Raw genomic sequence first — 19,400 nt, forward strand, 5'->3', positions numbered from 1 at the left:
GGGGGCCCCCAGCCCTTCTACCAGCTCCCCGTCCACCTTTGGGAAATACAGCCCCTCCAAGAAGTGCCTCATCTCCTCCGGCCCATAGGGGGTTCCGACCTGTAAAGCCTGCTGTAGAAATCCCAAAACGCCTTATTCACCCCGGCTGAATCTCCAACCAGGTTCCCATCTCCGTCATTTACTTTCCCTATCTCTCTGGCTGCCTCACTCTTTCTAAGCTGCTGTGCAAGCATTCTGCTGGCTTTCTCTCCATACTCATAGATCGCCCCTCTCGCCTTTATCAGCTGCTCCACTGCCCTGCCTGTGGTTAACAAGCCAAACTCCGCCTGTAGACTCTGCCGTTCCCTTAAAAGCCTTGCCTCTGGGGTATCTACATACCTCCTATCGATCTGTAGTATCTCCTTAACCAGTCGGTCCGTCTCTACCCTGTCCACCTTCTCCCTATGGGCCCATATCGAGATCAGCTCCCCTCTGACCACTGCATTCAGTACTTCCCAGACCATCGCTGCTGAAATTTCCCCCGTGTCGTTGACCTGCAGGTAGTTCTGAATAAATTTCCTCAGCCGCTCGCACACCCCTACGTCATCCAAAAGTCCCACATCTAACCTTGAGGGGGTCACTGTTCGGGTTCGCCCGGAGATGGCAACCGTTCGTCGACTTCTTTGCGGAAAATTAATCGTCAGCAGAAGGGGGGAGGGGGGGGGGGCAGTTTAGCTTAGAGTAGGGGGTTAATAAAGGTTAGACCTGTAAGGGAGGGAGATGGCTTTTGCACTATGTTTATAGTTTAATGTACATTGTTTCTTGTGCTGTTGTTATGCCAAAAAATACCTCAATAAAATGTTTATTAAAAAAAAAAGAATCTTGTAGACTCGATCCGAGCACCCGGGAGGCAACATACCTTCCGGGAGTCTCGCTCGCGACCACAGAATCTCCTATCCGTTCCCCTAACCATTGAGTCTCCTATCACTATTGCTTTTCTATTCTTCCCCTTCCCTTCTGTGCAACAGAACCAGGCTCAGTGCCTGAGACCTGGCCGCTAGGACCTTCCCCTGGTAGGTCGCCCCTCCCAACAGCATCCAAAAGGTATACTTGTTTTGAAGGGGAACAGCCACGCAGGATCCCTGCACTGTCTGCCTGTTCCCTTTCCTTCTCCTGACTGTAACCCAGCTACTCTTGTCCTGAACCTTGGGTGTGGCTACCTCCCTGTAACTCCTCTCTATCACCCCCTCCACCGCCCGGATGATCCGAAGTTCATCCAGCTTAAGTTCCCTAATGCGGCCTCCGTGGAGCTGGAGTTGGGTGCACTCCCCACAGTGTAGTCAGTGGGGACGCTAGTGGTGTCCCTCACCACCCACATCCTACAGGAAGAGTATGCAAACTGCCCTATCTTCTAGCCCCTCTGATCTGAATTCCCAAAGAGATTTAAACGGGGAAAAAAATTAAAGATTAGACACCTGTTAGGCCCTTAAAAATATATATACTGCTGCTCTCAAGTGAACCCTTAAAAATTGGTGATTCTGCTGAATGATACAAATATAGTTTGTTGCCCCCCCAAAAAAACAATTAAAAAAAACAAGACTTACCTTACAGTATGTAGCTGAGATTCTGTCCTGTGAATCAGCTGGAACTCCGCCCTCCGACTCTGCTCCCAGTCAGCTGTACTCTTTGTAAACTCCTGGCTCCCCTCACGTTCTTTGAGGAAATGTAGGAAATGAAAGGAGCACCTTGCTCCCTACTCACCAAACTCCCTCAGTCACAGAACTCCCACTTTAGCATTCTAATGCAGCCCAAAGTCAGCACTCCACAATTCTTGGCATAATTTTTAGATTGAGCCCCTAACACCTACATCTAGATCATTAAGAAATATAGTAAAGGCAAAGGGGTTCGAGCAGCAGTACCTGTAGGAGGATACTGTCAAAGAACTAAGAACAATACAGCGCAGGATCAGGCCCATCAGCCCTCTAAGCCTGTCCCGGTCATGATACCCACCCTTTGCCAAAACCCTAAAGAACAAAGAACAATACAACACAAAATATATTATTCATCTCAGAGACCTTAGGCGAGCGCCGTTCAATACTGGTCCCCACAAATGGGGATCAGGCGTAACGGCACTTGGGGGAGATCTCCTAGGTGATGGGAGGCCCCTGGGTGATTGATCTCTGGGCAGAGTGGCACACTGGCCTGGTGGTGCCAGCTGTGCACTTTGGCACTGCCATCCCCCTTATCAGTGTATTGGGGCATGGGGGTCCAGGGTTCATGTCGGAGGGATTGAGAGATCGGAGACGCGATTTTAAAATGATGTCCCAATCTCCTGCAGAGTTCTGCAGAGCAGGAAATGGAACTAAGAATGGCCTTGGCTGGACATTGCCCGCTGAGGTCCCGTTCGGTAACGTGGTGTTTCTCGGTGCCGGGAACGTCGGGAAACACCTGGTTCAACGTGCTCAATGCGAGACTCTTGCAATTCGGTTAGATTGCGCCCCATGTTTAGCACTATTTTTTACCCCGACCCACGTTTGCCAACCGGCCAACCTTCACGACCAACACTGGCCGCCCATCGCGACCCACCTTTGCAGCCTGTACCTGCTGACCTTTGCGACCCACACCAGCCGAACTTCATGATCCATGCTGGTCAGCCTTTGGACACATGCTGTGATCAGGTTCACAGGAGAGGGCAATGCGCGTTATCAGGTTCAGTATCTGATATGCTATACCTTCATAGGACGTTGGTTCCAAACAAATCTTTGTCACCTCGGCTGGTTGCCATGTACCTTCAGTGGGGTCCTGGATACGAACTTGTTGTGTCAACTGTAAACTTAGCAATTCTGTATCTGCATTTTTATTAACCACATTGTTCAACATCTCTTGCAGTTTTAAAAGTTGCTCTCTAGTTTCTGAGAGACTAGAATGGGTAATGGTAAGTAAATCGGTGTGCAATGGTCTGTCAAAAAATAAAAGAAAATAAAAAAGAAACAAAAGATATTAATGAAACATATATTAACTACAACAATTGATGACATTGGTTACCAGTACTGATTAATTAATTGAATATAAATTCCACCATCTGCCAAGGCAGGATTTGAGCCTGTGTCCTGAGAGCCTGAGCCGCCGGATTGCTAACCCAGCGACATTGCCACTAGGCCATCACCTTCTCCCATCATCTCCAAACAGGTCCAAATCCATGTGTAAATCCTTTCCAGCCAGTTCTCAATCCAGCTCAGAATATTACCATGAGGCATCCAACACAGAGCATCAATAAGAAGTGACTGAGGAGGATTCTGGGAGAAGCTGGTTCGCTCGCCACAACTGAGAAAGGGATTGCAGAGAACTCAGTGACAAAGAACGGTATTTTGTTACAAGTGCCAGTGTATTTGAGTGCAGTTTACAAAGTCATGAGTAGCGGGCTATATTTGTCTGTAAGGAGTTACTCTTTTAGTAAATCAGTGTGATACCCGAGGTAGGATTGTTCCCTCTTGGCCTTAGAATGATAGAATCCTGATAGTGCTGACTTCAATAGGATGACAGAGACGGTCCACAGTGAAATGGATAAATCTATTAATGAGTAAAGTAGCAGAAGATCAATTGTAGGTGTTCAAAAAGAACATGATGTTACAGACCTAGCATATTCCTGAAGGAGCACGAACTCTACTTTTCAAAAATGACAGCCATGGACATCCAAAGAGGTAAGAGACATCAGAAAACCAAAAGAAAAAGCACACAAATATGCAAAAACAAACAGGGATTCTGACACGTGTGGAAGATACAAAGGTTTACAGAACAGGTAAGAGTTACTTTTATGTTCCAAGCCACTTTCAATAAAGTTCAAGATCTGCTTTCCTAAATACTTACTGTATCAGCATATGAACATTGTGATTCATGTACATAGACACCCAGATCCCTCTGTACTTCAGCATTCATAAACTCAGGTTTTATTTCCTGAAATTTAGATAGTTGAGGGGTGGTTTGGTCAAAGTCTTCAAGAGGTTATAAGGAACAGATATAAGTAAAATAATAAAATATGCTCCAACTTTCACCCATCTCTTACCATCAACATAAAGGAGGCTAAAATGTGCACCGCAAATGATTCATGGAGTCTGACAGGGCCTCAAGAACAAAGACATCAAGTAAAAGGTGAACACCATCTTACTGACTTTTAATCAAGAATAGGTACCATACAACCCCTCCGAACGCAGCCTCATACCTTATGGAAATCCAGCCCTTCCATCCAAGAGCAGTCGCCGACCCAGGAAGCAAGGAAAACGCGTCAGTCTTAAGTCTACACCTCCCGCTGTCTCAGGAAGGCAGAAAGCATTGTCAGAGACCCCTCACACCCAGGCTTTGACCTCTTCCAGGCCCTTCAATCAGGCAGGAGATACAGACATCTGAAGACCCGCACATCCAGACATAGGAACAGCTTCTTCCCCACAGCCACTAGAATGCTCAATGACTCTCCCTTGGACTGATCTGTTCCCTAAGAACGCTATTCACGACGCCCTATGCTGCTCTCCAATCACTATTTGATGTACCATTTGTCAATGTTCTCTGTTGATTATTCTTTTTGTCTACTATGTATGTACTGTGTACGTTCCCTTGGCCGAAGAAAAATACTTTTCACTGTACTTCGGTACATGTGACAATAAATATCAATCAATTAATCAATGTTAACCAACACTCAGAGAAATAGAGAAACACTTGTCTCCTGTCCTCCATAAAAGTTGCCAGAGGGAAAGGGGCATAGGAATAGTTTTTTTTATTTGTCTCGTGTGACGGAACAAAGGCAGTAATCGTTAAGTGAATTAAGCTCGCAAAGTCCTTGAAATGAGCTTTATTGAGTGCAATTGAGACAAGTGGTTTCAAAGTCACATCATTACCATTCTTCAGAGCATTACACAAAATTGATCTTTGGACAAAGGCAAAGAGCACATATTTGCAATTTAAATGTAGCAACTCGCCCTGTTACACACTTCACCATGCAGCCAAGAGAGATGGTTGAGTACAATGCACCCTAACCAACCCCAGGATATTCAAGGTAGATCATTAAACGGGCACACCACGTTAATTTTTTTTAAAGAAGGTTGGAAGTGTTCTTGTACAAACAAAATATTACCTACCAAACATGATTTAGAGTACACTCAAACACATTGCATCAAACGCACATGATGTTATGGTTAACAATACTGCTCATCTCGCCTTCCCACACTCCCCCAAAAACTGTACCAAATAGCTTGCCCTTTAACTCGTAGTTTTGCAGATTTTAATGCTGTACAGCAGACTGCACATTACCCTTTGATCATTTGAACACAGCTCCTTGAAAACTCATTACAGCCACATTCATGTATTGACACACATAGAATCATAGATTCCTACAGTGCAGAAGGAGGCCATTTGGCATTAAGTCTGCACTGAGCTGCTGAAAGAGCATCCTACCAGGGCGTCTGTAATCCCATAATCCCACCTAACATGCACATTTTTGGACACCAAGGGGCAATTTAGCATGGCCATTGCACCTAACGTGCACATATTTGGGCTGTGGGAGGAACCCCGGAGCACCCAGAGGAAACCCACGCAGACACAGGGTGAACGTGCAAACTCCACACAGACATTCAGCCACCCAAGGCCGGAATTGATCCCGGGTCCCTGCCGCTGTGGGGCAGCAGTGCTAACCAATGTGTCACCGTAAAACACATCTGATTGTGGCAATAGACTCCTGGTGCTTCGTTACAGAGAAAAACTTTTTTGAAAATGGGGAAATTAAAAATAAAAGCTCACACCAAACATTCTGTTGCGGAAATCTGAAATAAAATGAGAAAATGCTAAATAGCGGGTAGCAGGATATTCCTTGTATTTCCTGGATTTAATTCAGTTACAAGTGTCCATCTTCAGCACGGGCAAGCTGGAATGAAGCATCAGAACTAACTCGGGTAGACACAACTGCAATGCCCCTCAGAGAAAGCTTCCCAATGCTGTTGGTTTCACACAGCCCATCTTACTGTGCCTGCTGCTAGCTCCCTTTGCCAGTGCTCACTGCCCAGGCTCATAAGAGAGTAGCCAGTAAGGTAAGCTGGTACTGTCCATGCCCATGGAACTGCACCTTTGTGAGAGTCAGTTTCTCAGAGAAGGGAGGTTAGGCAGAATAAACAGGGGCAAGCATCTCCCTCATTGCAGCATTTAAATAGTCTTTCACAACCTTAGTGTATCTCAAAGCACTCTTCAGTCAATGAACTACTTCTGATGTGTAGGTGCTGTAGTAATGTATTCCCAACCCCCCCCCCCCCCCCCCCCCCCCCCCAAAGAGAACATTCATATTGAGAAAGGTTGCTCTGTGATCCAGTACTTGTTGCAAATGCCCTTCACACTCGTCCCACAGTGGGAGTGGGTCACTCAAGCCAAAATCCACTTTCCCACAAACAGGTGTGGTGCTACCACATGGCACGTTGGATCCCAGACATCTGGTTGTGGTCAGCAAGGTGGCGGAACACAATCCGGCTGAGACGCCACCTGCGTTTGACACCCCGCGGCCGAGAGGTCAGGACACAGCGATTGCGAATCCGAACAGGGCAGCTGTCTCTCGGCAGGCTTGCAATCTCCTGGTCAGCAACTTCCTGTATGGAAGACAATATTGCGATGAGTAAAGAGGCATTTGGCACTTACTGAAATTTAAGATAAGGCAAGCTCATGGCCGACAGTTAGCTTGCAATGCTCATGTTCAAGTCCTTCCCCTGACCTTGTCATCCCTCTCTCTACATCTTCCTCTATCCCAACACTCACCTACTTCCCTCTCTGACACCCTGCATTCCTCCATTGTACCTTCACACTGCAGAAGGAGGCCATTCAGCCCATCACATCTGCACCAACCCTCTGAAAGAACATCCCATCTAGGCTCACTTACCCGCCCTATCCCTGTAATCCCACTTAACCTGCACATCTTTGGGCACCAAGGGACAATTTAGCATGGCCAATCCACCTAACGTGCACATCTTTGGACAGTGGGAGGAAACCGGATCATCCGGAGGAAACTCAGGCAGACACAAGGAGAAAGTGCAAACTCCACACAGTCACCCAACGCTGGAATTGAAACCGGGTCCCTGCTGCTGTGAGGCAGCAGTGCTAACCATTGTGCCACGCTACAATTCTGGCTGCATCTATAACCCCAATTTCTTTTGTCCCATTGCCAACCATGGTTCTGGATTTTACTTCTTTAATCTCTCCTTCTCCTGAAAACCTCCTCTTCAACCAAGCTTTTGGTCATCTGTCCTAATATGTCCTTGTGTGTCAGTTTTCTGTTCGATAAATTTCCTATGAAATGAAAAATTGGGTTGTTTTATTACAATCAGGGTGCTAGACAAATGCAAGTTCCTATTAAAGAAACTAGCAGGCGCTCGAGGTGTTTTTTTCTGCCATGAAAAAGTAACTCTCTTTTATTTGAGTGCGTCAGGATTGTTTCTGCATCTAAGATCGCTGTTTATGTTTTGACCATTTTCATTATGCCATCTGAAGTGAGAGAGAGAAAGATAGAATCAATCACACAGTGCAGAAGAGACCCTTCAGCCCATCGAGTCTGCACCAACAGATGAAAGACACCTGACCTGCCTACCTAATCCCATTTTCCAGCATTTGGTCCACAGCCTTGAATGTTGTGACATGCCAAGTGCTCATCCAGGTACGTTTTAAAGGATGTGAGGCAACCTGCTTCAACCACCCTCCCAGGCAGTTGCATTCCAGACCATCACCATTCCCTGGGTAAGAAAACTTTTCCTCAAATCCCCCTAAACCTCCTGCCCCTCACCTTGGACTTGTGTCCCTTTGTAACTGGCCCTTCAACTAAGGTGAACAGCTGCTCCCTATCCACCCTATACTTGTCCGTCATAATCGTGTACACCTCGATAAGATCACCCTAGTCTTCTCTGCTCCAACGAAAACAACCCAAGCCTATCCAACCTCTCTTCATAACTTAAATCTTCCATCCCAGGCAACATCCTGGTGAATCTCCTCTGCACCCCTCCAGTGCACAGAGAGATTGATCAAGATCACTTCATCATAGAATGGTTACAGTACAGAAGGCCATTCAACCCACTGTGTCTTTGCTAGCCTCACACCTTCTGCCCTATAACCCTGCAGTTTTTTTTTCAGGCGCTCATCCAATACCTTTTTGAAAGGCAAAACTGAATCTGCCTCCAATTCCCTCTCAAACAGGGCATCCCAGCTCCTAACCAGGCACTGCATGAGAAACCTTTTTGTCGTGTTGCTGTTGGTTCATTCACCTTAAATCTTTGTCCTCTGCTTCTTGGCCTCTTTGCCACTGGGGACACTATGTCCAGAGCCTTCATTAGGGCAGCACGGTAGCATTGTGGATAGCACAATGGCTTCACAGCTCCAGGGTCCCAGGTTCGATTTCGGTTTGGGTCACTGTCTGTGCGGAGTCTGCACATCTTCCCCATGTGTGCGTGGGTTTCCTCCGGGTGCACCGGTTTCCTCCCACAGTCCAAAGATGTGCAGGTTAGGTGGATTGGCCATGATAAATTGCCCTTAGTGTCCAAAATTGCACTTAGTGTTGGGTGGGGTTACTGGGTTATTGGGATAGGTGTTGAACTTGGGTAGGGTGCTCTTTCCAAGAGCCGATGCAGACTCAATGGGCCGAATGGCCTCCTTCTGCACTGTAAATTCTATGATCTATGATTCCGAATACCTCCATCAAATCTCCTCTTGGCATCCTCTTCTCCAAGAAGAACAGCCCCAGCTTCTCCAATCTACCCATGGAACTGAAATCCCTCAACTTTGGAACCGTTTTTGCGAATTTGTTTCTGCACCCTCTCTAATGTCTTCACATCCTTCCAAAAGTGTGTTGTCCAGAACTGGACACAATACTCCAGGGACCAGCAGAAACCAGAGGCAGAACCAATGATTCATATAAGTTTAATATAACTTGCTTTTGTCTTTCTCTATTTACAAAGCCCTGGATTCCAATGCCATTGTAACCATTTTCTCAACCTGCCTTGCTTCCTTCAATGATTTGTGTGCATATACCCACTAGGTCCCTCCACTTCTGTACACCCTTTACAATTGTACCCTTGATTTTATACTGTTCCTCTTTCTTCTTCTGACCAAAATGAATCATTTCACACTTCTCTATCTATGAAATGTCCTCTGTCACCCATTCCATCAGCCTGTCTATGTCCTCTTGATTTCTGTCACTATCCCCCTCATCTTTCACAATCCTACTGGTTTTCATGTGACCCCAAAACATCTGGAAATACTTCACAAGGGGCTGATTACTTTTTAAGTGCAGTCACGGCAGCCAATTCGTAAATTCAAAGTGCCACAATCAACAAATTGGATACACAACCAATTAGCATGCTTATAGCTGTGCTGTTTGAAAGAGGAACATTGACCAAGACACCCTGTGAACTCATCAGCCAGATCATCACAAAGGGATACTTCCACTCACCTGCTGCAATATCCACGCCACAGCCACAGGCAACCATGGTTAAACTGACAAATTGCTGGGACTTCGGTGCAGTGGCTGACTGCGAGAACCATTCCAACTCAATGATAGGGATTGCATCTCCTCAGCTCTCAACACTGCACTAGGCTTTGAACCTACAAAGAGGTGCCCTCCGACTATATCCCTGAATGACAAGGCTCTAACATTTAAGTTACATCCCCTTGTTCTGGACAACCCCCATCAGAAGAAGAAATTCCATTAGTCCAACTACTTTTTAAGCTAAATTCTTCGACGATATTTTACCTTTTATATCCAACACTTCAAATTTACAATTCAGCTCTTTGCCTGTACAGGGGAAAGCATGGCTGCACATAGCCCTTTGCAACAGACCATCTGTGCTCCAGTTCCTGCAGACTAGTCTGAAGCACCATCACCAGCTCCTGCAGACTAGTCTGAAGCACCATCACCAGCTCCTGCAGACTAGTCTGAAGCACCATCACCAGTTCCTGCAGACTAGTCTGAAGCACCATCACCAGTTCCTGCAGACTAGTCTGAAGCACCATCACCAGCTCCTGCAGACTAACCTGAATCATCATCACCAGCTCCTGCAGACTAGTCTGAAGCACCATCACCAGTTCCTGCAGACTAGTCTGAAGCACCATCACCAGCTCCTGCAGACTAGTCTGAAGCACCATCACCAGTTCCTGCAGACTAACGTGAAGCACCATCACCAGCTCCTGCAGACTAGTCTGAAGCACCATTACCAGCTCCTGCAGACTAGTCTGAAGCACCATCACCAGCTCCTGCAGACTAGTCTGAAGCACCATCACCAGTTCCTGCAGACTAGTCTGAAGCACCATCACCAGCTCCTGCAGACTAGTCTGAAGCACCGTCACCAGCGCCTGCAGACTAACGTGAAGCACCATCACCAGCTCCTGCAGACTAGTCTGAAGCACCATCACCAGCTCCTGTAGACTAGTCTGAAGCACCGTCACCAGCTCCTGCAGACTAACCTGAAGCACCATCACCAGCTCCTGCAGACTAACGTGAAGCACCATCACCAGCTCCTGCAGACTAGTCTGAAGCACCATCACCAGCTCCTGCAGACTAGTCTGAAGCACCATCACCAGCTCCTGCAGACTAGTCTGAAGCACCATCACCAGCTCCTGCAGACTAGTCTGAAGCACCATCACCAGCTCCTGCAGACTAGTCTGAAGCACCATCACCAGCTCCTGCAGACTAGTCTGAAGCATCATCACCAGTTCCTGCAGACTAGTCTGAAGCACCATCACCAGCTCCTGCAGACTAGTCTGAAGCACCATCACCAGCTCCTGCAGACTAGTCTGAAGCATCATCACCAGTTCCTGCAGACTAGTCTGAAGCACCATCACCAGCTCCTGCAGACTAGTCTGAAGCACCGTCACCAGCTCCTGCAGACTAGTCTGAAGCACCGTCACCAGCTCCTGCAGACTAGTCTGAAGCATCATCACCAGCGCCTGCAGACTAGTCTGAAGCACCGTCACCAGCTCCTACAGACTAGCAGTTCGGGAATCCATATCAAAGGAGGGATTTTATAGTCCTGGAAAGGGTGCATGGGTTGGTCTGTTTTAGCTGTGAAGAGAGATTGGATAGACTGGGGTTGCATTACTTGGAGCAGAGGAGACCATGATGGGACACGATTGAGATGTATAAAAGTATGAGGGACATAGAGCAGACAGGAAGAAACTTTTCCTCTTGGAAGAGGGATCACTGACCAGGGGCATTGATTTAAGGTAAGGGGCAGGAGGTTTCGAGAGGATGTGAGGGGAATCTTTTACACCCAGAGGGTGGTGTGAGTCTGGAACTCTCTGCCTGAAAAGGTGGTGGAGCCAGAGACCCTCATAACATTTAAGAAGTATTTGGATGTGCACTTGTGATGCCAAGGCATAAAAGGCTATGGGACAAGTGGTGCAAAATAGGATTAGAATACTTCGGGGTTAAATTTTACATGTTTTTGACCAGCACAGATGTGATGGGCTGAAGGGCCTTTACTGTGCTGCAGACCTCTATGACTCTATATTACCTACATTCACTCAAACATTGCTGTAGATTTGGTGCAAGTGTTACAAACTCAATCAGCGTGTAACCTCATTTGGTAAATACTGACCTCTTCTGGCACCATGTAGGTACCATCCAGCATGCCAACTGGGAATGCAGGAGCAGCAGTTACTGCAATGGGTACAGGACACAGACAGACAGTTTCTGGCAATGTAAGCAGCGCGTTTCCCCCCTATACTCTCTCTACCCCTGTGGATATCTCCGTGATTTGGTTCAGAGATTCGAGCGTGATGAAGCATTCCTGCATGTGTAGGAAGTCAGATGATTGAAAAATGCAGCCAAAGAAAGAAATCCCACTTCAGTCACTATACTACAACAATCTGTGGTGTTCTTAGTGCATTATCCCAAACTGCTCAGATCCATAGACATAGCCCTGAAACCAGCAGTGTTGGCTCCTAATGGTAATACCCCTCAAGAAACAATTCAAATTTGGAAGGGTACAGATGTGATGGGCTGCCCAGAGAGTGTTTTCATGGTTCAACTAGACACCTTAGCAGTGGAGATTTGCCAGGGTGTTGCCTGGGATGGAAAGTTCCAGCTATAAGGAGAGACTGGATAAGCTGGGTTTGTTTTCCCTGGAGCAGAGGAGGCTGAGGGGATATCCAATAAAGGTGTACAAAATTATGAGAGGCATAGAAAGGGTAAAACATAAGAATCTTTTCCCCATGGCAGAGATATCAAAGACTCGAGGGTAGAGGTTTAAGGGGAGGAGTAAGTGGTTCAGAGAGGACCTGAAGAAACATCTTTTCACCCAGGTGGCGGTAGAAAGATGGAACACACTGCCCGAGAGGGTGGTGGAGGCAGGTACTCTCGCAACATTTAAGGAACACCAAGGCATAATAGGCTACGGACCAAGTGCTGATAAATGGGATTAGTATAGATTGGTATATGATGGTTGGCATGGTCCAAAGGGCCTGTTTCTGTGCTGTGTGACTCTAGTTTGTCCATTTGAACTGTGAAGCTCCCTTCAACAGCACCTCCCGACCCTGATAACTTTAATATGGAGAGAAACACGGTCTTGGGAACATGAGCTGCAAGTCTAACCTCATCCTATTCTGAACATATATATATCACTGTTCATTCATCATTGAGGGGTTAGAATCCTGGAACTTTTCAACTAACACGGCTGTGGAAGCAGCATCGGTGTGAGGAATGAAGCAGCTAAAAGAGCATTTTCACAATAACTAGGGATGGGCATTTAAGGCCAGCCTTGCATCCGTCATCACAAGATGGACCCGCTGTTTTAAGTAATAACCACTGAACACCATTCTGATGTGGCGTTGCGCAAGTTAAGATCATACAATGTTCCCTTGGCTTCAACTCAATCTTAAGTACGAATTGCATTGTAGTATTTGCTACTCCCAACAGTTACTGGTCTCAAAAATCAAAGTACAAAATAGACGCCCAGTCCTTGGCAAAGGGGGTTTTAGTCCTAAAAGCAGAACATAATTCACAGTACTCATCTCTGCACCCACCGCCTGCTTCGGCTGTCCATACCTGCAGCTCCTTCGGCAAGATGGTATTTTTCCGGATCGCGTTAAGTCGCCGCCTCTCATCCGCAAACTCAAAGGCCATTTTCCTCCTTTTCACATCCCGAAGCATCCGCCAGTCCACGTAGTAATTTCGAGTTGGCCCCCCATTCCCTCCTGGGATCCACGACAACAGCTGCAAAAGGATAAATACAAGAGGTTGTTAAAAGAAAAGTTACAACCGCACTATCATTACATATGCTGGAAACACCACTGAATAAACACACCTGACAAACTACTGTATATACTCATTCCACTCCCTCAAATGCACAGGGTCCCTCCGCATTCTTCAGAACACACCAAAGTGAAGAAAACTAGAACACTTCCCAAATCAAGTTCCCTGAAGTCAGCATAGCATGGTTTGTTTCATATGTTTATGCGGTATGAGCATCACTGGCAACACCAGCTGGCCTAGCCAGCGAAGCCCACATCTCTTGAAATTAAAAATAACTTGTTATCCAGCCCCAATTACCCTCGAGAAAGTGGTGCTGAAGCTGCCTTTTTAAACCATTGCTGTCCACCCTCGGTGCTGTTCGACGGGAGTTTCAGGATTTGGAACCAGAGACAATGAAGCAACGACGATATCGTTCCAAGACAGGATGTTGTGTGGTTTGGAGCAGAAGTTGAAGATGGCAAGTTATGTTTTCTTTCCTTCTTCTTCCAGGCGAAAAAGCTTGAGTTTAGAAGGGGCTGTTGAAGAGTGGGCTCTATGCCATTCCACCACAGAAATACATGAGCATTCGCTACTGCAGCAGTCTTTTTAACAAACATTTTCTCACATTCCGGTGCCTGAGTAAGATTGATTTGTAGCAAATGATGGAACCATGTTTATTCGAACTTTGATTAAGACTTTTCAAATCAATTCCGCACAATTGGAAGAGTACATTAATCTGATCTGCATAACATTTTCACATGGAAGCAATCTTTAAATCAGTCATATTAAGGAATAATTTTCAAATTGTGGGGAAAGAGTGGAGGGGGTGGAACCAACTGAATATCTCATTTGTAAGGGCAGCACAGGCATGATCGGCTGAAAGGCCTTTTAGATCATAGATCATAGAATTACAGTGCAGAAGGAGGCCATTCGGCCCATCGAGTCTGCACCGGCTCCTGGAAAGAGCACCCTACCCAAGGTTAACAACTCCACCCTATCCCCATAACCCAGTAACCCCACCTAACACTAAGGGCAATTTTGGATACTAAGGGCAATTTATCATGTCCAATCCACCTAACTTGCACATCTTTGGACTGTGGGAGGAAACCGGAGCACCCGGAGGAAACCCACGCACACATGGGGAAGATGTGCAGACTCCGCACAGACAGTGACCCAAACCGGAATCAAACCTGGGACCCTGGAGCTGTGAAGCCATTGTGCTATCCACAATGCTACCGTGCTGCCCTTCTGTGCTGTCTGGTTCTCAGAGTGAATTCACGTGTCAGCGTTGTACAACAGGTAACAGCAATTAAACGGTAAACTGCATCCACGAAAAAGACATCAATGCAAAATAAATTCACTGATAAGCTAGAGGAACCACACAGCAGACACAAGCCTCTGGCAAATGTTAGCTCCACTTTTGACAGGATCCAACAGAACTGGGACGTGAAAGAACTGCTGCTAATTAATTCACTCACTTGATGAAAATGCAGTCATGTGCACTTTTAACTTCCCTTCATACACCACTCACCCAATGGGCAGCTCAGAGTGTCGCAGGAGGTGGATTCCAAGTGAACACCGAGCAAAGGGGGAAAGTTAAAAAGAGAGGAAATAAAAGCATGAGTGGAGAAGAGAAAGCCCTGTGAATACAGATGGAGGCTTAAGGAATGGGCAATGGGTAAATGGAGAAAGATGGGGATGATAAATTAGGCCTGTGTTGGAGAGGACAGTTTTCACAGTGACACTGACCTCCAGAGGTTCACAGAGGTGGGAGGGACAAAACCAATGAGGGACCAGAAGATGAGAAGAATTATATGTGACAAGGGTCCAAAAAAAGGAGACCAAATTATAGAACACCTCTCGTCATCTTCATATTTTAAAGCGCTTTAGAGCCAGTGAAATTGTTTTTAAAGAGCCAGCACCATGGGAATGTGGGAAATGTAGCAGCCAACATGAACACAGCAAGTTCCCACAAACAGCAGGATGCCACGAGCAGGTAATGGAGGATACGGTGGCGTAGTGGTGATGTTGCTGGACTATTAATCCAGAGGCCCACTGACATTGGTTCAAATCCCATAACGATAGATCATGGTAGCTGGTGGGATTTAAATTCAACTGATAAATACAAAGCTTGTCTCTGTGATGGTGACCATGAAACATTGAAATGCATCTGGTTGATGAATACCTTGTTGGGAAGGAAATCTGTCAACCATACCAGACCAACACCACCACTGGGCTTGCAGAGTACCTGGTGAGAACGTCAGAGGGCAATGCCCTGAAGCTAGTTCCCCTGAAAGAGGCCACCTCCATCTGCCCCCATACCGACCCCTCCCTCACTACTCATTTCCTGACCATATTTGCCGCCCAGTCGTTCATTATATTCGGCAACGCCAACCAACCCCCTCCTCCCCCAGCTCCAAAAAAGCTCTTTTGACCCCCGTGGTTTTCCGTCCATACAAACCCAGAGATCAGCACATTAAACCTTTTAAAGAACGACTTCGGGACAAAGATCGGGAGTTTCTGAAACACAAACAGAATCTTGGCAGCACTGTCATTTTTACTATCTGCACTGTCCCGCCAACGACAGTGGCAGCACATCCTACCTCTTAAAGATTATTATAAGTCCCCTTTCATCTGTTCTACCAGACGAGTCAAATTTAACTTATGCAACTGCGCCCAACCCCGCATCACCTGATGCCCAGGTTTCGAAAACTCGCCTCCACTACCTTACATGGCAGCCACCACTACCTTACATGGCAGCCACCACTACCTTACATGGCAGCCACCACTACCTTACATGGCAGCCACCACTACCTCCTCTCCTGCCCCTTGGTCTCAATTGGGAACATCTCGCTCTTTCTGATGTTCAATTTGAACTCGGAGAACCGGCCAAAGTCCTCCAAAATTCCCATAATGCCCCCAATGCCACCCAGCAAGTCCAAAATATACAGGTCATCCGCATACAGAGCAACCCTGTTCTCGATGCCCCTCCCTCACATTCCCTCTCCAATCCCGCAACCCTCTAAGCGCCATTGCCAATGGCTCTATAGCCAAGTCAAAAAGCAACGGGTAGAGCGGGCACCCCTGCCTCTTCCAGAAATATCCCAAGCTCACCCAGTTTGTCCGCACACTTGTGATCGGTGCCCTATACAGCAACCGGACCCAGCCCACAAATCCCTGCCCAAACCGCCCCAGCACCTCCAACAGATTCTCCCACTCCACTCAGTCGAAAGCCTTCTCTGTGTCCATCTCCACTGCCATTTCCACATCCTGTCCCTCCAGAGGCATCATAAACATATTAAGCAGACTCCTTACATTTGCTAACAACTGTCTCCCTTGCACAAACTCTGTTTGGTCCTCGCCTATCACCCCCCGGGACACAGTTCTCAATTCGCAAAGCCAACACCTTCACCAACAACTAAGCATCCACATTTAACAACAATATCGGAAGGTATGATCCACACTGCTCCGGTTTCTTGACATTTTTCAATATCAGGGAAATGGATACCTGCGACAGTGTAATGGGGTGACTGGTCTCCCTCGTCTCATTGTATGCCTTCACCAGCAACGGCCTCAAGTCCCCCACAAACTTTTTATAAATTGCACTTGGAACCCATCCGGGCCTGAGCCTTCCCTGCCTGCATTGCCCCCATACTCTCCATCACCTCCCTCAACCCAATAAGGGTCCCCAAACCCTGCACCAACCACTCGTCCATCCTGGGACACTCCAACCCATCCAGGAACCGCCACATTCCTTCCCCCCTGGCCGGGGGCTACGACTCATTCAACCTCTGATAAAACATCCAATTCCCCTCCACCGGTTCCAGCATCACCTCCCTGCCCCATCCTTCACTCTACCGATTTCCCTCACCACCTCCCTCCTTCAGTGATGCCCCTCTGACAGTGCAGCACTCCCTCAGTACTGCCCCTCCGATAGTGCAGCACTCCCTCAGTACTGACCCCAACAGCACAGCACTCCCTCAGTACTGCCCCTCTGACAGTGCAACACTCCCTCAGTACTGACCCTCTGACAGTGCAGCACTCCCTCAGTACTGCCCCTCCGATAGTGCAGCACTGCCTCAGTACTGACCCTCTGACAGTGCAACACTCCCTCAGTACTGACCCTCTGACAGTGCAGCACTCCCTCAGTACTGCCCCTCCGATAGTGCAGCACTCCCTCAGTACTGACTCCAACAGCGCGGCACTCCCTCAGTACTGACCCTCTGACAGTGCAGCACTCCCTTAGTACTGACCCTCTGACCGTGCAGCATTACCTCAGTACTGACCCTCTGATAGTGCAGCACTCCCTCAGTACTGACCCCTCTGACACTGCAGCACTCCCTCAGTACTGACCCTCTGACAGTGCAGCACTCCCTCAGTACTGACCCTCTGACACTGCAGTGCTCCCTCAGTACTGACCCTCTGACACTGCAGCGCTCCCTCAGTACTGACCCTCTGAGAGTGTAGCACTCCCTCAGTACTGACCCTCTGACAGTGCAGCATTCCCTCAGTACTGACCCTCTGACAGTGCAGCACTCCCTCAGTACTGACCTCTGACAGTACAGCACTCCCTCATTACTGACCCTCTGACAGTGCAGCACTCCCTCAGTACTGACTCTCTGACAGTGCAGCACTCCCTCAGTACTGATCCTCTGACAGTGCAGCACTCCCTCAGTACGAACCCTCTGACAGTGCAGCACTCCCTCAGTACTGACCCTCTGACAGTGCAGCTCTCCCTCAGTACTGACCCTTTGACAGTGCAGCACTCCCTCACTACTGACCCTCTGACAGCACAGCACTCCCTCAGTACTGACCCTGACAGTGCAGCACTCCCTCAGTACTGACCCTGACAGTGCAGCACTACCTCAGTACTGACCCTCTGACAGCACAGCACTCCCTCAGTACTGCCCCTCTGACAGTGCAGCACTCCCTCAGTACTGACCCTCTGACAGCACAGCACTCCCTCAGTACTGACCCTGACAGTGCAGCACTCCCTCAGTACTGACCCTCTGACAGCACAGCACTCCCTCAGTACTGCCCCTCTGACAGCACAGCACTCCCTCAGTACTGACCCTCTGACAGCACAGCACTCCCTCAGTACTGCCCCTCTGACAGTGCAGCACTCCCTCAGTACTGACCCTCTGACAGCACAGCACTCCCTCAGTACTGACCCTCTGACAGCACAGCACTCCCTCAGTACTGACCCTGACAGTGCAGCACTCCCTCAGTACTGACCCTCTGACAGCACAGCACTCCCTCAGTACTGACCCTCTGACAGTGCAGCACTCCCTCAGTAATGACCCTCTGACAGTGCAGCACTCCCTCAGTACTGACCCTCTGACAGTGGAGCATACCGCAGGACTGCAGTGGGAGTTTGGGATTCTGCTGCGATAGGATTTGACGCCAGCTGTGACTGTGAGGAGAGTGTTCCCCGGGAGACGGCCAGGTCTGTGATCGGTAACCCGGCCCGCAATCTCGGCTCATTCACCTGCCGTCCAGCTCCCTGCAACAGGCCTGAAGCCCGGCCCCACACAACCCTCGCTGCCGCCGCCATGTCCGCGCGCACCCGCCTGTTGGGACTTCGCGGGAATGCGCAGGGGACCACGTGACCCTCTGTCTGAACCGCCAATCGGAGCCCGGCCTGAGCCATGCGGGAACGCTGGGAGTAACGGTCACCGGGGAAACAGCGGAGCATTCCCCCCACCTAACCCCCAAACAACCCTCGCATCTCCCCAAACCCCCCGACCCCAATCCCACCCCCTGACCTCCAAACACCCCCAGCCCGACCCCCAATCTCCCCAACCACTCTCCGACCCCCAACACCCCTGCCCGACTCCTAACCCCCCTGATCCCCGACCCCCAACTCACACTGACCTCCATCTGACCTGACCCCCCAGCATCACCCAACCACCCTGAGCCGCCAGCTTCTGCTGACCCCCAACTCTTTCTGGCATCCCCAATTCCGCCTGCCCCTCCGACACACCTCTGAACCCACCCCAACTCACCTCTGACTCCCCCTGACCCCCCCCCCCCATTCCACCTGACCCCTCCAATTCCCTTGATCCCCCCCAATTTCCCCTGACCCTGTCGATCCCCCAATTCCCACCCCCCCAAGTCACCTTGACCATCTCAATTCCCCTGACCGCCCAACTCCCCATGACACCCCAACTCTTCCCTGACA

General features: G+C 48.5%; 2 protein-coding genes across 3 annotated transcripts in view; both read right to left on the reverse strand.

Moving 5' to 3' along the window:
* The window catches only part of LOC119964238 (retinoic acid receptor RXR-gamma-A-like), a 48,199-nt gene extending 44,324 nt beyond the window's left edge, over positions 1–3,875 (reverse strand). The window contains exons 1-2 of the mRNA XM_038793520.1: positions 3,847–3,875; positions 2,712–2,938 (exon numbers count right to left, since the gene is read on the reverse strand). Of these exons, the coding sequence (XP_038649448.1) occupies positions 2,712–2,938; positions 3,847–3,875 (256 nt within the window). The remainder of the gene's footprint in view (positions 1–2,711; positions 2,939–3,846) is intronic.
* A 2,395-nt stretch (positions 3,876–6,270) lies between these two features.
* mrps14 (mitochondrial ribosomal protein S14) lies at positions 6,271–18,799 on the reverse strand. Of its 2 annotated transcripts, none has more exons than XM_038795142.1 (3): positions 18,708–18,799; positions 13,034–13,201; positions 6,271–6,599 (listed from the first exon to the last, which is right to left on the reverse strand). In XM_038795142.1, exons 1-3 carry the CDS (start codon positions 18,771–18,773, stop codon positions 6,417–6,419), a joined length of 417 nt encoding a protein of 138 aa, XP_038651070.1. In that variant the 5' UTR covers positions 18,774–18,799; the 3' UTR covers positions 6,271–6,416. The 2 variants fall into 2 exon arrangements, with proteins under 2 accessions (XP_038651070.1, XP_038651071.1); XM_038795143.1 differs by lacking the exon at positions 18,708–18,799 and adding an exon at positions 18,554–18,672.
* Positions 18,800–19,400: the final 601 nt, after the last annotated feature.

Source organism: Scyliorhinus canicula, chromosome 4 (genome assembly GCF_902713615.1).
Source record: "Scyliorhinus canicula chromosome 4, sScyCan1.1, whole genome shotgun sequence".
Lineage (NCBI taxonomy): Eukaryota > Metazoa > Chordata > Chondrichthyes > Carcharhiniformes > Scyliorhinidae > Scyliorhinus > Scyliorhinus canicula.